This window comes from Thamnophis elegans, chromosome 6 (genome assembly GCF_009769535.1).
Source record: "Thamnophis elegans isolate rThaEle1 chromosome 6, rThaEle1.pri, whole genome shotgun sequence".
NCBI classification, from domain to species: domain Eukaryota; kingdom Metazoa; phylum Chordata; class Lepidosauria; order Squamata; family Colubridae; genus Thamnophis; species Thamnophis elegans.
In genome coordinates this window covers 71,252,634-71,280,304 of record NC_045546.1, presented here as the reverse complement: position 1 = coordinate 71,280,304, position 27,671 = coordinate 71,252,634, and the positions used below count along the sequence as shown (strand labels likewise).

The 27,671-nt window shown below is 37.5% G+C and overlaps 1 protein-coding gene across 7 annotated transcripts in view; it reads right to left on the bottom strand.

Moving 5' to 3' along the window:
* The window catches only part of KIAA0232 (KIAA0232 ortholog), a 75,524-nt gene that overhangs the window by 21,056 nt on the left and 26,797 nt on the right, over window positions 1-27,671 (bottom strand). For 4 of the 7 annotated variants that reach the window (XM_032219580.1, XM_032219583.1, XM_032219587.1 and 1 more), the window contains 6 exons: window positions 26,004-26,508; window positions 22,079-22,216; window positions 18,606-18,672; window positions 17,315-17,399; window positions 10,440-13,686; window positions 9,216-9,324 (listed from right to left, as the gene is read on the bottom strand). In XM_032219580.1, coding sequence (XP_032075471.1) covers window positions 9,216-9,324; window positions 10,440-13,686; window positions 17,315-17,399; window positions 18,606-18,672; window positions 22,079-22,216; window positions 26,004-26,234 — 3,877 coding nt within the window. In that variant the 5' untranslated portion in view covers window positions 26,235-26,508. The remainder of the gene's footprint in view (window positions 1-9,215; window positions 9,325-10,439; window positions 13,687-17,314; window positions 17,400-18,605; window positions 18,673-22,078; window positions 22,217-26,003; window positions 26,509-27,671) is intronic. The other 3 variants (XM_032219584.1, XM_032219585.1, XM_032219586.1) reach the window with 2 other exon arrangements.

Below are 27,671 nucleotides of genomic sequence, written 5' to 3'. Positions count from 1 at the left end.
CCAGCATGAGGCCAAATTTGAGAGTTTTGAGTACCCAATTGTCTGATGTGGTCTCCTCCCAGTGGTGGGCAAAGAATGCTAGGCGTCCTCCGATCGGAAGAGAATCCAGATAGTCATTTTCTACGTGAAAATTGGCGGTTGCCTCCTCCACGGTAACCCTTCTTGGAGGTGTAACACTGTGTGTTTCTATTGGATCTGTCCTGGTGAGATACCTGCCTAGGAGTGTAGAATTGGCGTTGTGGACGGGAAAAGGAAGTTCCCCTGTCCGTTGGCCGAAAGGGCAACCTCCTATAGTAAGGAGCGGGCCGACTGTCCTCTTTCTTATAGATGGATGAAAGAACCTTGCGCTTGTCTTTAGATTCCGTGAGGTACGGATCGAAGAGGTTACCAAATAATTGGGTGCCACTGAAGGAAGAGGCTGCCAGGTGCCACTTGGTACGGACATCCACCTGCCATGGCTTGAGCCAAAGCAGACACCTGGCTGGGACCAAAGAGGCCATGGCTTTAAAAGCAAACCTGGCAGCATTGAGGGAGAAATCAGCCGCAAATTCAACGGCTGCCCTAATCTTGTTGAGGTCCCTATGTGATCTAATGTCAGAAGGAGCCATGTGCTCCTGAAGTTGTTCAATCCAAATCAGGGCCGCCCTGGAGAAAAAGGAAGTGGCCGTAGAGGCCCTAACAACCCAGGCCCCAGCCTTGACTAAGGTTTGATCTGACCTATTCTCCTCAGACTTGAGGATCTCCTCAGGGGCTCCAGAGACCACAGTAGGGGAAAACAGGGCTGCAACCGGTGTGTCCACTGGGGGAGTCTTGAAGAACTTGGTGAGTTCCGGTGCAATGTTGTAGAGACATTTGTCGAGGTTGGTCGGCTGTGGGCCCGTGCCTGGGGACTCCCACTGCTTCTGGATGACGTTCAGGACGATCTTGGGAACAGGGATCACCTCCTTTTCCACAATAGGTTCAGTGAATGGGGTACTGGGTCCTTTAGTTGAAGCCGGTTCTGTTGGTTTCTCCTGTGAAGTAGAAGCTGAAGCAGAAGATGGTAAATTAGCAGCTTTAATGGCCTTAAGTAGAAGAGACTTGATCAGTTTTGAATAATCCGGCAAAAGCCGGGGCATCTGGGGTGACCACTTCGTCATCAGACAGGTCTGAATCCCGCAGGGCATCTTGCTCCCCGCCAATTGAGGCCTGAGAAGTAGAGGCAGAGGGATCAGGTTGTTGAGCAGCAGCAAAAAGTTTATGCTTATGGCCATGCGATGGAGCTGGTTGGGGTCGCTGTTGTAGGCCAGCAGCCATGACCTGTTTAATAGTTTCAGCAATGATGGTTGCCATATCTGCAGGAGAGGTGTACATGGCTTGGGGAATCCCAGAACCATGCGCAACAGGGAGGGAAGCCTGTTCAAAGGTACGTTCCCTATTGAGAGGGACATTAAAGAAATTGCCTCTGTTGTCAGGTTCCATAGAAGAGGAGGACTCTGAAGAAGACAATTCCCCACCTGAATCAGCCAGGGAAGGGCAAGGGCCCATGGGAAGCAAGACAGGTAGAGCTGGGAAGACAACTTGGAGATCCTTGGGAGGAGGGAGGGAGGGCTGGGCAGTTAGAGTTTGTTGTTGTTTTTGGGCCCTCTGAAATTCTTTCTCAAGGGCCTTCTGCCTGTGATCTTCTGCCCTGGTAGTTGCTTTAGACACCTTGGGGTTTACCCCTGAGGAAGGGGCCTCTTCGGCTTGCCTCTTCCTGCTGCTTTGCCCCTGAAGGCCCTGCCTCCTCTAATCCTGCATCTGTAGCCACAACTGGATCAGCCATCTCCCCAAACATAAATCAACACCCCAATAAAGATAGGCAACGGTCTCACCCATTTGCTGGCCAGGCACTCCTGATCGGTCCACCTGGAATGATCCTGTGTCACTGGGCACTCCAAACAGCTGCTGTAGAGTTCGCACCTTTTTTAAAGTGTCCAAAATGGCAGACTTTTTTTCTCTGAGGCTTTTCCAAGCCTCAAAATGGCTGCTGCTATCTTCGCGGGCTTTTCCGACCCGAAAAATGGACACCAATACTAAATGTGGCCAGGCGATCTGCAGAATGGCCACCAAACTCGCCTGGAACCACTGCGTGCAAAATGGCTGGTCGCGCATCCGTCCAAGTGCCCAGAGTCAAGGAACGCCACGGGAAAACAGCTCCGGAGCCGTAGCTCGTGAGCTGGCCAATCTGACTGCAAGGCAGGCTTCCTGAGTGAACTCATGGCCGCAGGCAATCAAACGGCTGAAGAGAGGCAACCAGAAATCATTTTTGAATTTCCCCCCAATTTGTCAGAATAAAAAAAATCATTTAAAAACCAATTTAATATTTTTTTGAAAAAAATCACCAATTAAAGTTATAAAGCTGAATTTTGGAGGAGAGATCAATTCTCACAGCCAGTCCTGCTTGGACCGAGTCTGAAACTGGAGAGGAGCCCCAAGGGCCCAATGACACCATAAGTGTGGACGCAGTCCAATTGGTTACTGGACGGAGCATACCCCACGATCACAGGAAAATACCACTCTAATGGCAGAAAGTGAAGAGGAACTAAAGAGCCTCTTGATGCGGGTGAAGAAGGAGAATGCAAAAGTTGGCTTGAAACTCAAAATTAAGAAAACTAAGGTCATGGCATCCAGCCCTCTCAATTCCTGGCAAATAGATGGGGAAGAAATGGAGGTAGTGAGATTTTATTTTCCTGGGCTCCAGGAAGGAAGAGCTATGGGGAGGAAAGCTATGGCTTCCTATGGTATGCTAGAAAGCATACTAAAAAGCAGAGATATCACCCTGACAACAAAAGTGTGTATACACGCTATGATTTTCCCAGTTGCAATGTATGGCTGTGAAATTTGGACCATAAGAAAGGCTGAGCGCCAAAGAATTGAGGCCTTTGAACTATGGTGCTGGAGAAGACTCCTGCGAGTCCCTTGGCCTGCAAGGTGATCAAACAGGTCAGTCCTAGAGGAGATCAGTCCTGATTGCTCCTTCATCTTCATCCCGAAGATGAAACTCAAATACTTTGGCCACCTAATGAGAAGAAAGGACTCACTGGAGAAAAGCCTAATGCTGGGAAAGACTGAGGGCAAAAGAAGAATGGGATGACAGAGAATGAGGTGGCTGGAGTCACCGAAGCAGTAGGCATGAGCTTAAATGGACTCCAGTGGATGGTAGAGGACAGGAAGGCCTGGGGGAATGTTGTCCATGGGGTCGCGATGGGTCGGACATGACTTTGCAACTAACAACAACAAATGTTGCTGTATTTCACTAACTAGACTGGGCAAAAGATAGCATAAAAATCCATGGTGCCTATTTAAATCACTTAAAATTTGCAGATGATCTTGTTCTCGTCACAAAACCCAGAAAACTTACAAAGATACATACAAGAGCTTCATAAAGCAGGAAAACCACTTGGCTTAAAAATAAACCTGAAAAAGAGCCAGGCAATGTTTAATAAATTCACCAAAGAAACAAAAAAATTATATCTGGAGACGAACTAGATGTAGTAGATCACTGCAAATACCTTGGCCAACAGATCTCAATGGAAAGTGATACAATAAAGGAAATTGAAAGGCATTTTAAATGCAGTTGGCAAGCTAAGCATAATTTCAATAACAACCTTCCCTATGCCTAAAGAGAGAAGTTTTCAATCAGTGAGTGCTACCTGTTCGAACATATGCCAATGAAACATGGACATCACAATCGATACAAAAGTTACGAGTGGCACAAAGAGACATGAAAAGATACATAATCGGCATTAGAAAATAGAAAACCCTGCACATGGATTAGAGAATAAACAAAGGTATGCGATATCATCAAGAGAGTAAAAGAATTGAAATGGAAATGGACTGGTCACACAGCAAGAACTGATGGCAGATGGGATAAGGCAGTCATAGAATGGATCCCACTTGATAAAAAGCATCAATGAAAGAGACCTAAAACAAGATGGAGTGACGTCATCAGCAAATATTGAGGGTCCAATTGGCAAAAAGAAAGGTCAAGATTATATTGTTTGGAAACATGCAGAAGACTTTATCTTGCACTGGATAAAATAATCGCTAGAATGATGATGATTCCCCTATTTTATTGCATTGTAAGCAGTTCAGAGTTGCTCTCAAAGTGAGATGGGTGGCATATAAACTTAATAAATATATTTTCTTATTGAATTGTATTCTATTTTTATTGCTTTTGATATGTTTAGTGCATCTAAGACTTATAATAAAGTATTGACTTACAGGTGAAACTCGAAAAATTAGAATATCGTGCAAAAGTTCATTTATTTCAGTAATAAATAAAGGTGAAACAAATATATGAGATAGACTCATTACATGCAAAGCAAGATAGTTCAAGCCATGATTTGTCACAATTGTGATGATTATGGCTTACAGCTCATAAAACCCCCAAATCCACAATCTCAGAAAATTAGAATATTGTGAAAAGGTGTAATATTCTAGGTTCAAAGTGTCCCACTCTAATCAGCTAATTAAGCCATAACACCTGCAAGGGTTCCTGAGCCTTTACATGGTCTCTCAGTCTGGTTCAGTAGGAATCACAATCATGGGAAAGACTGCTGATCTGATAGTTGTGTAGAAAACCACCATTGACACCTTCCATAAGGAGGCAAAGCCTCAAAAGGTAATTGCAAAAGAAATTAGATGTTCCCAAAGTGCTGAATCAAAGCACATTAATATAAAGTTATGTGGAAGGGGAAAGTGTGGAAGAAAAAGGTGCACAAGCAGCAGGGATGACCGCAGCCTGGAGAGGATTGTCAGGAAAAGGCCATTCAAAAGTGTTGAGGACTTTCACAAGGAGTGGACTGAGGCTGGAGTCACTGCATCAAGAGCCACCACACACAGACGGATCCTGGACATGGGCTTCAAATGTCGTATTCCTCTTGTCAAGCCACTCCTGAATAACAAACAACATCAGAAGCGTCTTACTTGGGCTAAAGAAAAACAGACCTGGTCTGTTGCCCAGTGATCCAAAGTCCTCTTTTCTGATGAGAGCAACTTTTGCATCTCATTTGGAAACCAAGGACCCAGAGTATGGAGGAAGAATGGAGAGGCAAAAACTGCAAGATGCTTGAAGTCCAGTGTGAAGTTTCTACAGTCTGGGTTGATTTGGGGAGCCATGTCATCTGCTGGTGTTGGTCCACTGTGCTTCATTAATAAGTCCAGGGTCAACGCAGCTGTCTACCAGAAGATTTTGGAGCACTTCATGCTTCCTTCTGCAGATGAGCTTTATGGGTATGCTGACTTCATTTTCCAGCAGGACTTGGCACCTGCCCACACTGCCAAAAACACCAAAATCTGGTTCAATGACCGTGGGATTACTGTGCTTGATTGGCCAGCAAACTCGCCTGACCTGAACCCCATAGAAAATCTATGGGGCATTGCCAAGAGAAAGATGAGAGACATGAGACCAAACAATGCAGAAGAGCTGAAGGCCGCTATTAAAGCATCCTGGTCTTCCATAACACCTCAGCAGTGCCACGGGCTGATAGCTTCCATGCCACACCGCATTGAGGCAGTAATTGCTGCAAAAGGGGACCAAACCAAGTACTGAGTACATACGCATACTTATACTTTTCAGAGGTACGAAATATTCTAATTTTCTGAGATTGTGGATTTGGGGTTTTCATGAGCTGTAAGCCGTAATCATCACAATTATGACAAATCACAGCTTGAACTATCTTCTTTGCATGTAATGAGTCTATCTCATATATTAGTTTCACCTTTTAAGTTGCATTACTGAAATAAATGAACTTTTGCACGATATTCTGATTTTTTAAGTTTCACCTGTATAATATATTTCAATTCTGATTTCTCTATAATATTATTATTAAACTTGTTCTCTTAGTGAATGCAAGAAAAAATCATTTCATGCATATCTAAGGTAAGGAAAAAGAAAACACAATATAATATATGATCAAAATTCTATATGTGTTTAGCATCATTTTGGGGTAATAACTACAGTGATTGAAATGGGAATGGGAAATGATAGAAGCTGCATGGCTGCAGATTAATTACAAATTACTGTGTATGTGATATTCAGCTTTTTGTAATTAGGTCCTTTGTGGACAATTTGTTGCAAAGGTGTAGCAAATGCTGAATCCTTCATTTTGATTTCTTCAAAACGCTTCTTCCTTAAAACCCAGGCTCCATTCCAACCAGAGTATAGATATCTTTTTTAATCTTACATATATAGACTTAATTGCAATGGTGAATGAGAAAGTATGATGGGTACTAAGAAATTAAAGAGACATCAGGACAATACTAACACTTGGATGCAATTCTTTTACACTTCAGAATGACTTTTTACAAGGGAACAAAGAAGTGAATATACATGTTCTGTTATGTGTGGCAAAAGGGATTAAGAGAGTGGCAACTAAAAAATTCTATATACTCCTAAGTAAAGCTGACTATAGTTTCATTTTAATTGGCTTTCATCCTAGTTAATGTACAAGAAGCAACTGAAGAAAAATAATACTAAATTATGTTAGAACGTTCAAAAATATTAAGGTGAAGTTCTGGGGAAGGTATGGTGAACTTAAGATGGCTCTGCAAAAGTGGAACCAACAATAGCAAACACCAAGGAAGCAGTGAGTAGATCAGTTCTTTGAAGTCTTTCCAGACAAGAGGAGGATAGAAGATCACTCAGATGTGCTCTGGACAGCTGCGTCTTGTGAGAAGATCATGGGACACTTTTTCCCCACAGGTTTGAGTACCAGGAGACAATGAGATAAGCCATCTTCCTTGCAACATTGGTGGAGCCATTTAAATGCTCTTTAAACTCTTAACCTTTTTAAAAGTTCACTTTTCCCTCCAGTCTCTTTTCTTTCTACAAGTATAGTTTGCATTAGTTTTCATCAGTGTACTTTATATTCAAAACAAAAATATTAAGGCTGCGGATCATGTAAGTGGAGTAATATTAAGTTTATAGAGACGTTTTCTTTAGCTGTGTGATTTGTTTAACACATCTATAAAAAACAGCACCTGTGCTCAAAGAACAGAAGATACTGTTATTGTTTCCCTATGGAATGAGAAACAACATGAATGCAAATTCATAGGAAGATCAGTTAAGCATGTCTAAAAGGTATTTAGCAGAATTCTGATGAAAAGGAATGTCAACGAGCAAAAAAAAAAAGTACAATTCAGCAAGTGATTGGGAAATGTATGAATTATTTAAATATATATGTGAGAAGAAAAATTACTGGATGTCTTCTGATTTACAGAAAGCACATAAGCAAATCAACTTACTTATGGAATCTTTAGGTAAACACAGAGTTCAGAGTGGTTACTGATTGTGACATAAGAGAGTGAAGCTATTTTTTAGATAAAATGGAATGTTTCTGATGAGAGAACTGCAAAGCTTACTTAAAATAACGTATTTACTTAAAATGGGAAATGGAAAAATATGTGCAGAGAGATAGCAAGTATTACCTGGTCAAAGATAAGGAATGAAAGAATGAATAGGAGCTGCGTTTCTGCCCCTATTACATGGAAATGAGAGTTGAGAATGGCAGGAGAAACATGAAGTGAAATATGATGGAAATGAGCATTTAAGTATCTAAGCAATGTTGAAACAAGGGGAGCTTGAGTCTAGAATAAACAGTGATGGATAACAGATTAATTACAAAAGTGAATAATCAACAAAAAAGAAGTATATCAGGTTTATGTGGTCATAAGGTTGAATGAAAAAGGACTAAGTTGTGAAATAAATATCAAAGAAGAATGAATGGGCAAAAAGAAGGAAAAGATCAAGAAAATCATGAATGGATAGAATTGATGAGACACTGAAAAAGAGAAAGATGGCAATTTTTAAAAAGAAAAGGTAAGATACAAAGCTGTGTACAGATGTGATAAAAAGGATAGTTTGCAAGGACAAAATATGAAATTATAATGAATGGTGTAATAAATTATAATAAACTTGCTGTAGCTATATTTCCTTTTCTCTTCTCTTGCCTTTAAATTGGCTTCATATTTCTTACTCCTCTCCTACTCTTTGCACATTCTAAAATAGATGAAAGCAAGCAGGACTACTGTAATTCATGTAAGACAGAAATACTATAATTTTTAGATCACTTCCTCATAGCTCCCATGATCCTATGTAATCCCCAAGGTTTGGAGATGGTTCTTACAGCCTCTCCAAAACCTGTTGCCAGTTGCAATGTTGAATATGACAGAAAAATGTAAATACTGCAGTATATTATGGTAGATATAATAAGGAAAGTATATTTAACCCAAAATAAGACTACACAATCATTAACATGGATTTACTGTTGGATCAGATTGTGCCTATGCCTTATCAGCTGCACTGGGAGCACCCAGATTCAGTTCCTCATTCAGAATAATTCAATCTTAAAGGCTGTACAACTTGAACATATCAGATATATTACTCCATATGCCTGCCTAGGAGGATATTTTTAGCAGTGGGGCTCATGTTAGTGCAGTGCATTTTGAAAAAGGAGCTTCATTCTTCAGAGACTTTTGGCAACCTGTTAAAGTAATCCCAAAAACATTTTCAAGTTACTAAAAGACCATGAACAATGACATCTTAATGAAGGCAGGGACCTCCTGGTTTGACCTTATGCAAAACAGCTTAAATGCTCTTTTAACATTTGAGCTGGAAAAGGAGAGATGGGAAAAGAAAAGCTGCCTTCAACAGTTGAAAAAGAAGATGGCTGTTTAAATATGTAGAATGAAACACCTGTTAAATGTTTAAACCTATTAGAACCAAGAGTTCATTGAACAATATTTTTACTGACATATGCATGTAATATTGGAGTACCCAAGCAGGACTAGACTTCACAGCTGGCTAGCAGAAACTAATGCAGTTAATTACAGCTCATTCCCTTCCTACAAAGCTCAGAATCCCCCACAGTGTGACATTTGTCACTCTTGTTTCTCAATAGCTTTATTCCTTTGCACTCCAGTCTGATAACAGGGAAAGCAATGACTACTTATTTGATAATAGTTAAGAACTAATTTATCAAAGTGCACCCACTTGATAAATTAATTAGCATCATCCTGCTATATGGAGAAACGATGGCCACGAATGAGAAAACAATGGAAGCCCATGAATGGGACAATTTTTCAGATAATTAAGAGGCTTCCATTTGAAACATGATCATCTTGCATTCATCTTTTATCTAACTCAGCTGTAAAGTTTCAGTCAATTACAAAGAGGTCAAAGATACTGCTACCTTCATACTGTGATGTAGGAAAGAGTGGAGTATAAAGAGCTTTCTCCCACCAGCACTGTTTTGCTTGATTGTAGCTTATTTTCTGAAGGTCACTACTCAATACAGGAAACTGTTTTGAGAAGAATTATATTTTAGTTCAAAAACAAAGAAAACAATCCTACAGTATAATACTTATCCAATAAAGTGTGATATTGTTTCAAGGAATTATGAAATGCTTCCATACAAACAGCTGGTCTCAGTAAGTTCAGCAAAACATAAATGTACATGTTTAACCCAACTAAGATAAGACTGCATGGGGCTATTACTGCAGTATAAAAGTTTAGTGTTCAAAATTTCTAATATTATTTCCACATAAACATTAAATGTTACATAGGTATTATCTTCTTGTACATTTTTATGTTCAATAACTTCTTTTTCATTTTTTCTCTAAAAGTTAAGAGTTAACGCCTATTTTGACTAGCGAAATAAGTGCATACTGGAGACAACTATTACACATGGACTGCAAAAATCAGAAACAGATCCTAGACTGAGCCTCACCAAAGTATCACTTGAAGCCAAGATTGCCAAATAAAGGCTATCATACTTTGGCCATGTCATGTGAGCTGACATAAGTCAATTACGCTTGGAATGATCAATGGAAAAAAAAGAGAACGGGCTGCCCTAGCACCTGCTGGCTGGACATTATAAAGGATGATACCAGGATGACCATGAAGGATCTGAAGGAGGCAGCGTGAGACAGAGAGGTATGAAGAGTGCCAATCCATAGAGTGGCCAAGGGTCGGGACACGACTGAATGGCTGACGATGTTGAATAGATGCACAAAAGCAATTATGTGTATTTATTTGCAAGAAAAGGGGGAGGACCCAATGTAATATAACCCCTACCATCTAAAGAAATGTGTCCTCCATAGAAACTATTAGCAGTTTCTCTTTTCCCTTCTATGTTCATTTTCAGAACAGAATTATATCACTTCTTCCAGGCACCTGAGAAAGTAGGCAGATGCTCAGTTAGAACATTTTTATGTTTCAAACATTAATTTTCGTGCAGGAAAAAAAATAAGGTTGCACAGTAGCACCTTGGATTGGAAAAGGTTATTAATTCTTGTGAAATCAGGATATATTTTAACCCAATATATTTTAAAGGCATTAAATCTATTGAATTATATATCATTTTATTGAAATCTGTAACTTATCTATATACAATGCACAATTCTCAAGGACATACCTCTTTCAGGTGCACTGATGAGCTTTCTTTACAACTGCAAGACTTGTCTTCCTCTTCTTGTGGCTCCACAACTTTGCAGCTAGCTTCAGAATTTTTCACAGCCATTGTATCTTGCACATTTTTCACACTGCATTCTAAGCAAGAACTCTCATTTTCTACCAGCAATATTCCAGATGATTCTTCCTGGGAATCCAGAGATGTCTGTGCACTCTTTTCCATCCCACACTTTTTTAATGTAGGAAAGAACTTCCCAGATTCAAGTTCTAATTTCCCATAATAATGCCCTTCTTTTTCTGCATCCTCTTCCAGTGGTTTGAGATCTGCTTGTGGATCATCAAATGGTTCAGCTTGAGAAGAGACAAGAATATTCCCCTCATCTTTCTCCGATTCAAAATCAGATTCACTTCCACCACATGGAGAAAGTTCAGATGCAGAAATGGGGCGAAAGTGAGTCCTAGGAGAAATCCGTATTGCTCTGTACTGCGTCCTCCCAGCACCACATATTCTAGGGCGAAAAGCATCTCTGTCAGAATCAGAGCAAAGGATTGATTTGGGTTTAAAGCAAGGGCTGAAGGATGTAATTCCTTCTGGTTCAAATGTACATTCGACATGAAGAACTTGTGAAAATGGATTATTTAAGTCAAAGGAAGAGAAAGAATATTCAAGACCAGACTCTTCACCTTGAAAATTACTGCAAGCTTCTAACAAGTCTTCATGGAAGATAAAAGAAAAACCTCTATTTAATCCATGATCACCACATTTCAAATGCTCACTCTGCTCAAATGATACAAAAGGTCTCCATAATTGTCTGTGACCAGGAGTAAAGCTATTTCCTGGTGTCATGAAGACATCTGTACCAGCTATTGTGACTACATCAGAAGCTGCACACTGTAGTAAGTTTCCTTTTGGGTGATTTGGGGGCACTATTGCCCATTCTGCATCACTGTTGAAAGTTTTCAGTTCCCCATACACACCACCAAGAATAAATGAACTTTCTTTATCTTGATTAACATCCCATGATTTAGAGGGTGTAGTATAATCGCCACAATCTACTTCTGATAAATTGGTTGAAGCAAAGCCTCTTTTCTCTAAATTTTCTTTCCGACCTTCCCAAAGATGGTATTCTGATCTTTGTACTGCTTTGTTTGGACCTTGGAGAATTTCTACCTTTGCATCATTTAAGCAGCAACAATAATGATTTACATCAGTTGGAAGCAGTTCCTCTTCGATTCCTTCTATTTCTACAATGGCTGCAGAATTTTCATCTGTCATATTTGTCCAGATATCTTTCATAACTCCTGAGCCATAGTCATCTTCATGCGGGCTACTGTCACTACATACTTGTGGAGTCTCATATTCTTTATCTTCTGTTTTTTGTTCTAACTGAATACCACAGACAGATTCTAATTTTGACTTTTTTGTGAAAATTAAAGTAGGTATTTCTCCTAAAGATCTTGTCTGTTCTTGGCAGGTTTCCTCCTGCAAAAAATCTACAATTTCTTCATCTATGTAACTTGAAGAAACCCTGGGAACTATATAATTAATATCATCAGAGTTAAATTGAGGGGATTCTTCAAGTGGAATATTTAAAATCTCATTGTCTGAACGTGTTTCTTCAGAATATGACCATGGGCTACAAGTTCTTGTTGACAGATTAGAACAGTGTTCATTTTCATCAAAGGCACTATTTTTGGTCCATATTAACAATCTTGACTGTGTTTTCCCAAACATACCAACATTGCTACTAGAATCTGTATTTTCATTCCCCAAATTTAGTTTTTCAAAAGGAAATGGTAAAACAGAATTACTGCATTGCACTTCAAACACTGAAAAAGAATTTAAACCAGACCCTTCATTAGTATCTGAAAACAACTCTTGATTGCCTGCAAGCATGTATGAATTAAGCATTGTGCTGTCTAAGGTTGGGGAAAGTCTAACAGGAGAATCTCCTTCAAAACTTTCCCCATCTGCATCACCAGAGCTAGAAGTTGAACAGCACTCCCAAAATTGAGCTAAATTACTAAGATCTTGCAAGAACCACCCTTCCGCACCAGAGGTGGCCGAATCTGCCCATATTGCACTTTCCCCTTTCAATTCCATTCCATCAAACACTATGCAACATTCTGCCTCAAAATCAGTTCCTTCTCTGCTTTTCTGCCGAATCATATTCAAAATCCGACTTTCTCCTTGCATCTTGCCTGAGGCACCAGAATCCAACATGGATTGATCAATATCCACTTCATAGAAGTGTGTTAGTTCTGACAGATGAACACCATCTAAATGTATATTGTCCTCTGGTGGAGAACATATTGAGGTCCTAGTGAGGCCGATATCCTCATTTAAAACTGCAGGCATTTCCACAAAATGACCATCAATGAAAGTACCTGCTGCGAGGTATGTTTTATTAATATTATTGTTGTTACTAATGCAAAGACCTTGCACTGATTCAGCTAATTCTTCTACAGCCTCTGATGTTGCATCACATACATCTTCTTGCTTGTTGCGGTATGTCGTCTCAAGCTTACTTTTTCTACTCAGGGGAACAAAATATTCTGTGATTGGCTCAGTATACCACAAAGGCTCCTCCTTATACTCAGTTTCATTCCTGCTATCAAAATATAGCTCTTTTCTCTCATGGTTTCCACCTTCTTTTCGTCTAATTTCTTTTAATGGCCGTTTACCTCTTTTACATAGTTGCTTGATAGAGCCATTGCTGCTGCCAGGGATTTTCCTTTCTGTTTTTTCACCAGCTTTTGGCAAATACTTACTTTGTCCATTCCATCCTTTTTTACCTCGAGCCTCCCTTGTTTTGTGTCTTATTTTTACGTATTTTGTAGCTGCTTTTAATTCACCATGATTGCCACTAGAATTTGAACCTTCTTCACTGGAGCCAGAAGACCAGGATCGAAGACGTATCTTCCCCTCAGATTTATGCCGGAATTGCTTTTTGTATGAAACAGATTTTCCTTCAATACGATTTCCAAACTTATTCTCTTTTTCATCTTTGTCATTCTTTTCTGTGGCTCTTTCCTGTATAGTTACAGATGCTTTGTTACTATTTCTCTCTTTGGATGCTTCATTTTCACTAATGCAGTCCTTTGGAGATGATGTATCTGTGCTAGTTGCTGGGACAGTGGAAGATGAGGAGGTACTGGAGTAAGAACACACTTTGGATTTATTCCACACAGTCATGATTTCTTGCAGGCAAACTGGTTTCTGGGAAAGAGGTGGAAAAGCCTCATAATACCTGAGAGAGAAAAAGATAAACATGCAGTGTCATGTTTTGGAGAATCAGACCAAAAGGAAGTTTCAAGACTAACTAAACATTAATGATTTTACTATCAACATTCACTTTTATTGTTTTTATGACCTATGTTTTAAAACACAAATCTTACTAATCAATATATTATTTAGCTCATCTCTAAGGAAAAAATAAACTATTACTGTACTTCAAAAATAAGTTTTGGTGGTTAATAAGTTAAATATTGTCACTGTAGTTAAAATAAAACAAAATATCATTACATACTTTTCCCAGTAAATATTAATACACAGTTGAAATATTCTATTCTTATTTTCTATCTGGGGATAGGTAATTCAACATTTTTGTTGAGCACCAAGTTGGGAAAGATAATTTTCTTCCTTTTATATAAGAATAAGCTTGGTGGTTGTTCAACATATAAACTACAGAATTCTAACAATTATTTTCAAATAACTTGAAAGACCCTCATGGGCAGGACAGTGTTGGTCTTTTACAGGAACCTAAGAGAGCCGACAAAATAAAATAGACAATTGTGTTGCTATGCAATTTTTGAACAGGTTCATTATAACTATTTTAGTGGAGAGATAAATAGTTTCTGTTTCCTCTTGCTTTGGAGTTTTGTACTGGGATTCTGTGAATGACTGAGAAGATTGAATTGTTGGCCTGGGAACAGAGCTGCATATGATGAACTGCTGCACCCCTTCACAAAATGCACATCATTCAGAGCTGGCTGATTCTGGAGTGATATTTCTTGATCTGACTCAGTTTCACTGCTTACCGGGTAAAAACTCTTCAGTTCTCAAGGTTTTCAAATGTGGTAGTCACATTACAAGCTTACATTGCTAAGGTTTTTGAGGACTGATTTGATCACAGGTCTGCAAAATTTTTTTTTTTCGAGAGCTGCTTTGGTTATTCCACGTAATCTTTATGTTTTTTGATGCGCTGAATCATAGGACATCACGTTTCCTGACAATTTAGGTAACTATGTTAAATAAGGCAATACCTCAAAATAAATGGAAATAGACTTATAAAATTAAAGTTTTATTACAATATTTTCATGAAAATCCTTTTTTGAACTGAAATGAGCTCACCTACACACATTAAATTCAATTCTTCTTCCTTATGAGGCTCCTCTTGGTACATTTACGCTTGTGAGTAGCATCTGGAATGTCTCTCTGAAGCATCCAACAATAGTCTGCCATTATTGCAATGCTCCATTTTCCCTGATATTGCCTTTCCATCTCTTTAATGTCTTGGTGGAATCGTTCACCTTGTTCCTCACTCATAGCTCCCAAATTTTCAGGAAAGAAGTCAAGGTGGGACTGGAGGAAATGCACTTTCAAACTCATCAGGCAACCTAAAGCTTGAAATGCTTTCAGCATTCTTCCGACGATCTTTTTGTAGTGAGGATCTTTGTTATTGCCTAAAAATTTCTGTACGACTTCTTTAAATGCAATCCACCCTTCTTTTTGAGGATCCATCATGGTATTGACAAACTCTTGATCAACTATAAGCCTTCTAATGTCTGGTCCGACGAACATACTTTCCTTCAATTTTGCCTCCGACAGGCATGGCAACTTGGTGACCAAGTATTTGAAGCATTCCCCATCTCTTGGAAGTGATTTTACCAATTGCTTCATCAATCCCAATTTTATGTGGAGAGGTGGTAGAAGAACTTTATGGGAAGGTACCAAAGTTTCTTGGAGGACATTTTTTTCACCGAATGTTAGCACCCTCGTCTGCCAACTCTTCTTGGTCCAGTGATTTTGTCGGTCTCGACTGTCCCATAGACACAGAAAACAAGGGTATTTGGTATACCCAGCTTGCTGCCCGAGCAGCATGCACAAGACCTTCAAGTCCCCACACACTTGCCAAACATGGTCTTCATATTTAAGTTCACGAAGAACCAATTCCAAGTTCTTGTAGGTTTCCTTCAAGTGTACGGAATGACCTACAGGTATGCAAGCGTAAAAACCACTGTCGAGTAAAACTGCTTTGAGACTTCTTTTTGAAGAATCTATAAAAAGACGCCATTGCTCTCAATCATATTGGATTTTAAATTGACCCATCAGACCTTCGACATCGATGCAATAAACCAACTTGTCTTCCTGGGCGAAGTAAGGAAGGAACTCCTTTTCACAATGTCTGAACCATGAAGATGACACTCCTGGCAACAATTAATTCCTGCTTTTCAGCCTTGATCCAAGTAACTCAATGGCATCTTTGGGAAGATTCAAGTCTCTTACCAAATCATTCATCTCCTCCTGAGAAAACAATTTTGGTCTTGTATCATCTTCAAAGTCAGAACCTGATTCGTCATCTGATTCAGGTATGACTTCACCTAGCAGGGGGCTTGGGTACTGGTATATCTGTACCATGGGGGATGGGACGAATTTCTGATTGAAGATTGGGGTATGAAATGGAATGCTTCCATTTGGAATTAAACCCTTTCACATTGCACGACCAAAAGTAACAGTCATCACTATGGTTCTTTTGCTCTCGCCATACCATAGGAATCCTATAGCGGAAAGATTTTTTCTTATCCTTGAACCAGTTTCGGAGGTCATCAACACACTGTTTGCAGACTTTATCAGGTGCCCAAACTTTATCTTGATCTCCAATTTTTAGTCCAAAGTATGCAAAGTATACTTTTTTCACAAAGTCTGTAATATTCTGCTGTTGCTTCAACACTGTATATTCACCACAGATGAAACAGAAACTGTCTGGCGAATTAATACTCTTTCACAGAGCCATAACATAACGGTTGAAGAATGACGAGCTAACATGAATTGCAATGAAAAAGTGTGAACAGCCTAGAACCAAGACCCTGATGATGATTCGTGCACAAGTGTGGCATGCAGGAGAGAGCAGCTCTGGGTCTGTACACGAGACGTCACAGTGCTGGCCATGCCCCCTGCACTGACCAGAAATGCTTCTATCTGCCCTGTGTCTCCCTCCCACTGGATTCTTCAGGAAAAATTAACCCCTTCTACCATTAGAAGCACAGACTTAAAACTTGCTTATCTTATGTATATCTGTTATGTCCATCTGTTATCAGATTCATGCATGTAACAGAGCCTTAAGTTATGAACATTAACTAAAGTTTGTAACTGACAACAAATAATGCCACAATTCTGCCCTGAAAAAAGCATGTAAAATACACCAACAATTATTTTTCTCAGAGTATTTGTATTGCTTGCATTCTGTATATTCCTTTCCCTCTAATGTCTTGGTATCTCCATAGAGATGACAAGATGTCAGGACACTATGCTTGATGTTTCTAGGTTGTAGCACGCTTCTCTACTCCAAATTATTAATTTGTGTCTCATTATTTCACTAAAAATATAATTTCACAATAAAAACATGAAGATGTTGAGGATAAAACTCAATGTTATCACTCACTAAATGGAAAAGAAACTATATTGGAATGAAACAGTTCATCTAAACTAATACTACTTTTTTTAAAAGTGTAATGATCCATTAAAAACATTTTAATAGAAAATGATAGCTGGAATTCATTACTTCATGGCTAATACTATTGCAGAAAATATGCATGCTTTTTCAATTTAGAAGAATAAAATAATTAAGAGGGTGTTTTTTAAGAAATGCAACATACATTTCTACTTGATCTTTTGCTGCAGGAGATAAATCTATTTCAGGAGGCAAAGAGTCCTCAAGTCTTTTTGAAATCTTCTCCTCCGCTATTAAAAAAAAGTCAGTACAAAAATCTGATCAGACTCATTTTGAAATAAATACAAATATGCAATCATCAATTCCATATTCTGGCCCATAAGCTTATGTTAAGAATGTATACACTGAATATACAAATGAATTAATTACATCATCCACATTTTTTAACAGTAAACTATTTCATCTATCTGGATATTGGTAGGGAGTTATCAAATTAGTGATGAAGCTCCCACACAAAGTTCTAAACCATGAGTGGCATTATTTACAATTTGTTGAAAAAGTACACGATATATACTTAAAATAGTCACAACTAATTTTCTCAAAGATTTCCAACAGGACCAAAAGAAAATATTATCCCATTAGGATTGCTCTAAGGAAATTCTGGGAATAATTAAATTTCTTAATTGGTGGCGTGGTGGCGCAGTGGTCAGAATGCAGTATTTCAGGCTAATTCTGACAACTGCCAGCAGTTTGGCTCAAGGTTGACTCAGACCTCCATGGGTATCATACTATTGATTACATACTAATATCAATATGTTTTATTCAACTCTGAAATAATCCCTTGCACTGATAGTAACTACTTCCCTATATTGAAATCATTCAATTTTAATCATTTAATTTTAACATTTCACCTAGCATCTAGTTCAATCTAATTCAGAAATAAAAATCGTCTTTAGTTAAGTGACTAACTGCAAGAGTTGCACTAGCCTCCCATTTCTTTAGCTTCCTCCAAAGCTTTATTAAACAATTAATCATGTCAGTGATTGATGCCCCCAAACCATTAAATACTTACCAAGCATTTCATCTCGGATCCCCTGACCGTGTCCGCCCTATTACTACTGAAGAAATCCACAACTTGATCTCCCAAATCTAATAAAAGGACTGGAGGGGACTTGATATAAGAATGATAGTGCTGTATATTGGTATCGTTTTTTGCACATATGATTTCTATGCAGATCTCAATGAAAGGCACCACTTTGTAAAATCCCTATTTTTAAAAAGGCATACAAGCTTAATCCAGCTAAATACTGTCCAGTCATCCTATTAAGTATAAGCAAATTATATGCCAAGCACAATTATAAAAATCTAATGGATTCAGAGAAAAATCCTAACCACAGAACAAATTGGCTTTAGGTCAGGATTTTACATTTCTGATCAAGGAGCCATATTCCCACTTAACATGTTCCAAGAAATCTCATCCCAAAATGGAATCTCACCTTGTTCGCTCTGGAGATCTTTTAGCCTGGAACAAAGTTCCTCAACTAATGTCTCAATCCCAGAACTCTGCAATTTAAAAAACACACTAAACTGAATTATTTATAGCTGAACTTTCATAAAATGCATGTCTAGTGATTATTTACATTACTAAAAAATAATGCAAAAATAATTTGCAAGTCTTTTTTTATGCATTTGCTGTAAAATTAAAATATACTTTTCCTCAATTTTATATCACTGATTTCATCTAGATATATATACAGGATCACTGCTCTCTAAATAATGGGAAGATTGGTCTTAAGGCCAAAATAAAATTAATGAAGCAGAAGAATATATTGTTTCAAAGATATGCTTAAAAAGGCAACTGGACTTTTTTTTTATTTTTCTTGAAGATATTTTACATCTTATCCAAGAAGCTTCTTCAGTTCTAACTAACTGGTGGAAATAGAAAGGATTTATAGTCTTTGCAGTCAGCTAGCTAATTAACACTCTGAGGGTCCATTGAAATCACCTGGAGGTTAATCACCTGGGTCCTCAAAGCCACCAGAATAAGAATGCAACATGAATGTGGAACTGTGAATTAAGAAGACAGGTGGTATTGTATCCCTCCCCTTCTGTTGAGAGGACTGTTCAATTTTAACATAGATAGCATCTTTGATTCCTCTTTCAAGGTTGTTCTTTGTCCAGAATGTAAACTTTGTTGTCTTCAAAGGATTGGCCCTTTTCTTTCAGGTAGAGATGGACTACTAAATTCTGTCCTGCTGAGTTGGTTCTTCTGTGTTTGTACCATGATTTGTGTAATGATTGTTTTGTTTTCCCAGTGTACACATCTGAACATGCTTCACTGCACTGTACTGAATATACAAAATTACTCTGTTTGTGTCTAGCTGTTTTGTCATTGGTGTGCACTAGCTTCTATCTTAGTGTTCCTGGTTTAAAGCGTGTATGCATGTTGTGTTTGTTGAAAATCCATGTGAGCTTTTCTGATATTCCTGCAACGTATGGAATGATAACGATGCTCCATGTGTATTTCTTTTTTTCTCTGTTAGGGTTAGGGAACAACATTACATTTGTTGCAGGAATATCAGGACCATTAAAGGATCACATTGTTCCTTCGAAGATTTTAATGTGACATGCTTCAATTCTACGCCAATTTCACAAAGGCAACCATAAATAAATCCTTCTGCCTGTATTTTGAAGATTAAAAAAATTAAGAACCAAAGTCATTAATTATAACATACATAGAAATGATTCAGTTAAGAAACAATAATCTATATCTATTAGCACTTAATAGTTCCATAAGTAATTTACAGTACTATATTTTTAATCTATAATGTATCAGCTAACATAAAGGTTCCCAATAACAGGTAATAATTGTTCTACTGATTTTTTATTAGTCCGATCCCACTTTGAGTACTATATTGGCTGGAACGCTTAAGAAGGATTCAAGCAAACTGAAACAAAGTCTGAGAATGCCAGTGGAGATTATCAGAATATTAGCAACTAATTCTTATGAAAAAATCTGGAAATATTTAGTCTTCAGGAGAGAAGCATAAGGAGAAATGACAGTTACTTAGATTTGCCTAACATAAGCAGCATAAAATATTTGTAAGAAAATATTGAAAGGCTGCCATATTTAAGGGGGATTGAGAAACCTGCTCTTTTATCATTTCAGAGGAAAGAATAATGGGTTTATGTTACAGGAAGGCAAGTTCTGATTGAATATTACAAATAATTTCCTAATATTTACAACAAATGAGCTACATCAGTGATCCCCCACCTTTCTAGCTCCATGGACTGGCAGAAGCAGGAGGGTAGGGGGGAAAGAGATGGTTTTGTGCCTGCATCCTGTGCAAATGAAACTTCATGGACCTGCCTGCCATTTGCACAGCCGGGGGATTGGGGACTCCTGAGTTATATAATCAATTATCCAGAGGTAGCAGCTCTCTTATATCAGATTTATTCAACCAGAAGTTAGCAGTTAATGTTGCCTTAAATGGGACTGATGACTTACAACCACAATTGAGGCCAAAATTTCCATTACCAAGCAAAATAGTTAAGTGAGTTTTGCCCCATTTTATGTGAACCTGGCTTCTCCTTTGCTTGTCAGAAAGTCACAAAAGGTAATGACCTCAGGACACTGCAATATTCATAAATACATGCCAGTTGCTAAGCATCTGAATTTTAATAATGTGACCATGGGGATGCTGCAACAGTCATTAAGTGTTTTCAGTGCCACTGTAACTTCAAAGTCACTAAATGAATGGTTGTAAGTCGAGATCTACCTATACACCTTTTTTATGGTTTCTTTGAATCAGTGTTGTCTCCTAGCGACTGGTAGACATGTTCCTATACTTTTCTTGGCAAGATTTCAGAAGTGATTTTCCATTGTCCACTTCCTAGAGCTAAGAGAGAATGATGTGCCAAAGGTCACCCAGCTGCCTTTGTGCCCAAGGTGGGATTAGAACCTATGGTTTCCTGAGTTCTAGCCTGATGCCTGAGCCGCTACACTAAACTCTCTCTTACAAATAAATTTCAAACAACGCAATAGTTACTCCTCTTTCTATAATACATTTTCCATAACTGAATACAATATGCAAACAGAAAACACAACATTATAATAAAAAAAACTGAAAAAGAAATATAGAATACATTTTCATAGTTACATATACAGATATAAAAGTTTGACATAACTAGTTTACATCAGTAAGTGATTCATTTATAAGTTGCCCTTAACATGAACTCCGCAGACCATTGACTATTTGTGGCCATATTTTTTATCTTTCCCATCCTGAAGAATTAGTTGTAAGCGACCTTAAAGAATCATTCTTTTCCAAATAGTAATTTCTCTGCAACAGGAATACAATCCAAAAAACAAATGCTTAAAATTAGTGAGAGATTGTTCTGAGCAGTAGTTAAATTGTATCTTCCTTACTTTTACTTTCCTTTTTTGAGTTTAATTCATCTGATGATTTAAATTAATTTTATCACCAAAATATTAATGCGAAAACCTGAAGCTTAATGGAAATGGCCAAGCAAATAGCAGGATGGAAGAGTTCTCTCCTGAATCTTCCTGAAAAGAGCATAGAGAATTTAAATTAGTCTGCTGGATTAGGCTATGCTGAAAAATAGAACTGGACACTGGTATTACCATCGAAATTTGCTATTTACCCATGCACAACAAAAGTAGCGAGCATCTTAAGAACTGCTTGGGGGTTACTTATGGTCAGCCTATTTTAGTCCTATTATAAATGATTATGGATTTAAGTTTAATAAACGGCAAATGCAGAAATTAACATGTTCACATTAAATACAGACTCCATTCTATTCCATTTAATTATATTGAAAATTATTTCCAAAGTAACAATTTCAACTAGATTTTTAGTGAACAAAATGAACAAAAAATGTTATGCTATTTTATATCACAATTAAGAATCAGAATTTAAACATAACTGACTATATTGTTAGTCCTTACTTCATCAGAAGCAGAGCGAAGACATTGAACAGCAGCCTGTTTCTTCATTTCTTCTAATGTAAGATCAGAGCACTTTTTCTTACTTTTCCCCCATTTCTTGTAAGCTCCCTTTTCCCAGCCCAGGAAGATGTCATTCTCCTAAAAAAAATTGAAAATCATAATAACTGCAATATTTTCTTGTCTTTGCAATTCTTAATGACTTTTAAGAAAGACACTGGGGGGGGGGGAATATGAGTCTGGAAAGATTAACTACAGATATATATTCTATGAGCCTATTTACTACAATTCTTGGTTTTACTTATATATTGACATTTTATACCCCATCCTTGCAAGATATTTCTCCAGTTTTACTATTTTTACTATTCAAAATGCAATGTAACATTAGTAATATTTATTGAAATTAGTAGCAGCAACATCTTAAAATAGCAGATAGTAAAACTGGGTAAAAACCAACTTAGTGACTAGGAACATTAAATTGACTTTCTGCCAAAATGGCACTAAAACAGGAACTATGCAGACTGTATTCCATTAATCAGAATATTAAATACCAAATAAAGAAGTTAATGAAACCAGCAACTAGGGACACAATGTTCAAGTTAAATGTACAAGAACTCGAGAAAAAAGTACATGAAACAACTAAAGGCAAAAGTGAGAGAGGGGGAGATGAAAATACTCAAGTTGTCCTTAGAGTCTCTGGATAAGCAGATTTTGCCTGAAGTGGAAAGGCTAAAGCAGATATAATCCCAATCCAATATCATACTTATCTTGAGAAGTACTAAAAAAACTCCCTCATCCGTGTAACAGAAAATATCAATAATTTTTCATTATGCCATAGCTCATATGCTGCCACTTGGTGACTGACTCCTTCTGCATGACAATTCAAAGACTATGGACTTTTTTCCTCCCCAATGGTCTCAAGTTGATAATTTTCCTCAATGAATAAACACATATAATGTTTTGACTTATTTGCTTCACTGGGTTCTCTTTATCTAGTTTTAGAACTTGCAAGGAGAACAAATTATATTTGAGGCATATTTATATTTATACAGAAATATTGAAAATTCAAAAGATTCACAAACTTTTAAGCACCACATTCCTAGTGAATGTGAGTGGGATCATTTCAAAGATACATAATTCAACAAAAAAAGCTCATCTATACTTCCTAGTTATCCAAACTACTGACTATCATTAGTTTGGATTATTTCTTCTATGGTTCAATTCTGCTTTAATTTTTTTTTACTTAATATACAATTGTATCTTAAGTCCTTTCTTCTTTCTTTCGTTTTCTCCTGAATTATATTATAGCAAGTCTCCCATTTCTTCAATGTATTTGAGCAGAAAATAAGCCGCTGCTTATCAGATGCTTGCAGCATAAATTGTACCAGAAATATTGCTTCTACCCAAGCTAGGTGCTAGAGATTATGGTAATTTTTACTATTTGATAATTAAAAGAAGAAATAATATACTAGAAAAAGGTTAAAACAAAGCTATATTAATACATCAGAAAGACATACAGAGACAAAATGATAAAACAAAGAGTTCTTTGGCATTTGGTTTTTCAAGTTTCAAAATTATCTGTTTCCTCTGATTTTTCTATTTTATTCTGTGGTACAGGTAGAATTGATGTAGGAAAACAAAGTAACAACGGATTCTCTGCTCCTAATTTCTAATAGAAAGCAGCAATTTTATATACAGAGTAAGCATGCCAAATTACATCTCTGTACAACAATAAGCTTCTCATACTTACATATATATATATGCACAAATACAACATATATATTATACATATATCTATACAATTTTCTGCAAAGTATAATGCAGTTGAAGAGATGGTTCCTTTGAGGAACAAGAGTTAAGATTTCTAGAAAGAAGCAGCAGAACAAATATAACTACTTATATTTCAACACCTGCAAAAGTAATCAATGAGCCATATCAACTGAAATCGTGGAATATAGGATATGCATATGCACATACCCCAAATAAAGCAAAAACACATTTTGCAATTTGCATTGGTTGACCATGTATAGTATGACAAGGAGGATACTTTCCTAGAGTCAAAACAGGACTATGAAAGTAACTGCATCACTGCTCAATGCCTAAGAAAAAGCCCCTACCAAAACATTTCTGAGACTCTCCCTTAGCACTGCATCAGTCTTCTCCAGGAAGACTGCAGCACAGAAAGCAGAGATGAACTGGGAAGGGGCCAGAAAAGATGTAGCCAACAAGTGACATGTCAAAAAATGTCTAAGCAAATATTTCCAAAAATGTTTGATGCTCATATCTGGAATTAAAACATGAACTTTACAATAACTCAACATTTAATTCTTTCCTACAAATTATGGTGAATTATAGAAAGTAAAGAATGTTAGTATCAAAACCTAAGCCGTAGGAATGGTCACTGCAACACTGTATAATATTGAATACATGAGTGCAGCTTTTAAATACATTTCCCAGCCATGTTCTTCTTTTTACGCATGACAGCAAAGCAATAAGAGGTAGGATTTTAGGCCAATGGGATGCTTCAAACTGGAATGAAATAATGTGCCCTGAATGACTAGCCATGAGATAATTCACTGTGGGATAACTCACTGTAGCCAACTCGCCTCATGATAACTCAAGAGAGGGACAAGTAAAATTGTAGCTTACCCTAGCCTCAAAGACTTCTAACCTAAGAAGATTCAACCCTAAAGCAAGACAAGGCCTGCTGCAATTCAATTGTCCCACTTTTGAGTTATGTCATGTTGAATATCCCATGATGATTCGGTCGGGGCAAGTTGTCCTAACCCCTTCATAACTCAGGTATTCACAAAACATTATCTGAAGAGTATCACATAAAGGATGATTTGGGAAACAATCCTAATATAAGCCAATATAGTGATAATAGCATTCTTGCGACTTATTTTTTAAAAATATTTTAAGGAAAAGCAATTACTCCCATAATACTATAACCATAGCTTTTCTAGACCAAGTCATATGTTATTCACTTATATGAATGGTGTAATAAATGAGTAGTTAAAAGTTCCTATACACATTAAAAAACAGAAAACGAACATGAAAATAATACAAGATAATTTATAGCACAATTTCTGCCCGCAATTTCTAAACACGGATAAAACAGCAGCTTTTAGTACAGCAAAAGTAGACTTTTCTGTTCTTTAAAATTTTCTTTTTTAAAAGGATCTAAAAAGATTTAGCACAGTTCACTACAAACATTTAAGACTTTTAAAATACAATGCCTTTCTAATGAAATATAGGTAGCCCTCAACTTATGACCACAATTGAAGCCAAAGATAAATATGTTGCTAAGGGAGACATTTATTAAGTAATTTTTGCTCCATTTTACTTTTCTTGATACAGTTGTTAAGTAAATAACGGCAGTTGTTAATTACATAATTGTTAATTGAATCTGGCTTCCCCAATGACTTTACTTGCCAGAAGGTCACAAAAAGTAATCACATGACCCTGGGACACTGCAACCGTCATAAATATGAACCAATTGCAAAGCATTCAAATTTTGATCGTGACCACTGTGATACTGAAACTGTCATAAATGTGAAAAACAATCATAAATCACTTTTTCAATACTGCTGTGACTCTGAACGGTTACTAAATAAATAGTTGTAAGTTGTAGACATAGTACTAATTGCTAGACTTAAAAATCATATTTCTTAAAAGGTATGTCCCATCTTCCAAACTGTATCACAAATTATTTTTGAAGTTCAGTTTTACAAAGGCATTCTGTCATGATGGTTATTTTATCAAACAACCCATGGAGTATATCTAAATTTTGGGATAAGCTTCAAAAGTCCCAAGTTTCCTGCTCTAAAAATATGAAACTATGATGTATTATTTATTATAATAGCACACACAGATAATTTAAAACATACTTATTTTTCAGTCAAGCACATCTAAAATATGTAAATACCTGTTCCTGAAGATCGTAGTCATAATTATCATGCAGCAGAAGACTGAGGACATAGCGAGTATAAATCATGGCATCAATGCCACATTTTTCTAGCTCTTGTCCCAGCCAGGTCTGCACAGGGCCCAAAGCCTGAAGCAGAGACATTTCTGAAACAGATACAGGACCCAGACAGGAGCTTGAGGAGCTTTCAGATGGCAAACCATCCACAACAACTGTATAGACTAGGTGCATGAATCTAGGTGGCTTTCATCCTTAGAACATGAAGCATTTTCTGTAGATGATATTCCGTGGGAACCTGGAGGTAGATATTTTCACTCCAGTACAGAGGAGACACGCTTGACATCTAGGACAATCATTTATATTTGCTGGCAGTTAACAGTCTAAAGACAAGACCCACTCTTCAGGCATAACCAGAGTATACTAAATCTTAACAGGAAACACATGTTTATGTGCATTTTTCTACCTTAATTTCACATTGAAGCCAGATGTAAATCCCCAGCAGGACCTATAAAAAGGGGAAAAAAGAAATTGTGACTTGTATTAAGAAAACAGATAGCAATTAAGATGTCTCTCTCTTTCTCTCTCTCTTCCTCCCTCCCTCCCTCTCTGCAGTAATCAAACTTGGCCTCCTATAAATGGAGCATACAATAAAAGTCAAGTCTCACAGAAAGAATTAGACATGCACCTGCTTAGAATGCTGAGAAGTTAGAATTTTAGAAAAAATTGAGGAGCTTCTTCCAAAGCACTTGTCTTCTCAACATTTGGAAATACAAACTACCTATGAATGCATTCACCATGTTAGAACTCACTAACTTGATTTTCATGCACCCCATGTTACATTAGCAGTAAGCAGTGAACATGCTTATATCTTATTCTCCAAGGCACCTAAGGGTAGAACAAGAAGAAATGGGTGGAAACTAATCAAGGAGAGAAGCAATTTAGAACTGAGGAGAAATTTCCTGACAGTTAGAACAATTAATCACTGGAACAGCTTGCCTCCAGAAGTTGTGAATGCCCCAACACTGGAAGTCTTTAAGAAGATGTTGGATAGCCATTTGTCTGAAATGATATAGGGTTTCCTGCCTAGGCAGGGGGTTGGACTAGAAGACCTCCCAAGGTCCCTTCCAACTCTGCTATTCTATTGTATTATAACAGATGGAATATGAATAGAATTTTAGTACAATGGCAGTGCCTTGTTAGTTGAAAGAACTACAATTATTATTTGATTTGATTTTGATTTTATTAACATTTATAGGCCGCCCTTTTCCCTGAGGGACTCAGGGCGGCTTACATAAAATAGGGAGGGGGGGTACAAAACAATAAACATAAAACAATACATGAGAGTAAAATAGTACACAACATTCATTCATCATCCAGGTGGGGACAGATTGTGGTCTTTATCCCCAGGCCTGACGGGATAGCCAGGTCTTAAGGGCTGTGCGGAAGGTCTAGACGGTGGCATTATGTGTGAAGTACCAAAGAAAGAAAGAAAATGCCAAACTAGTCAAAAATCCCCTGCTAAATTAAGTTTTAGAAATATTCATTTATATAAAAAATGAAGTTAGTTAATGATTGAGAGCACATAATTAAGAATATGTGGAACATTAATTATGTTATAGTATTGCATTCTCCACCGTGTTAGAGAATAATCTCACAATCATAGCTCTA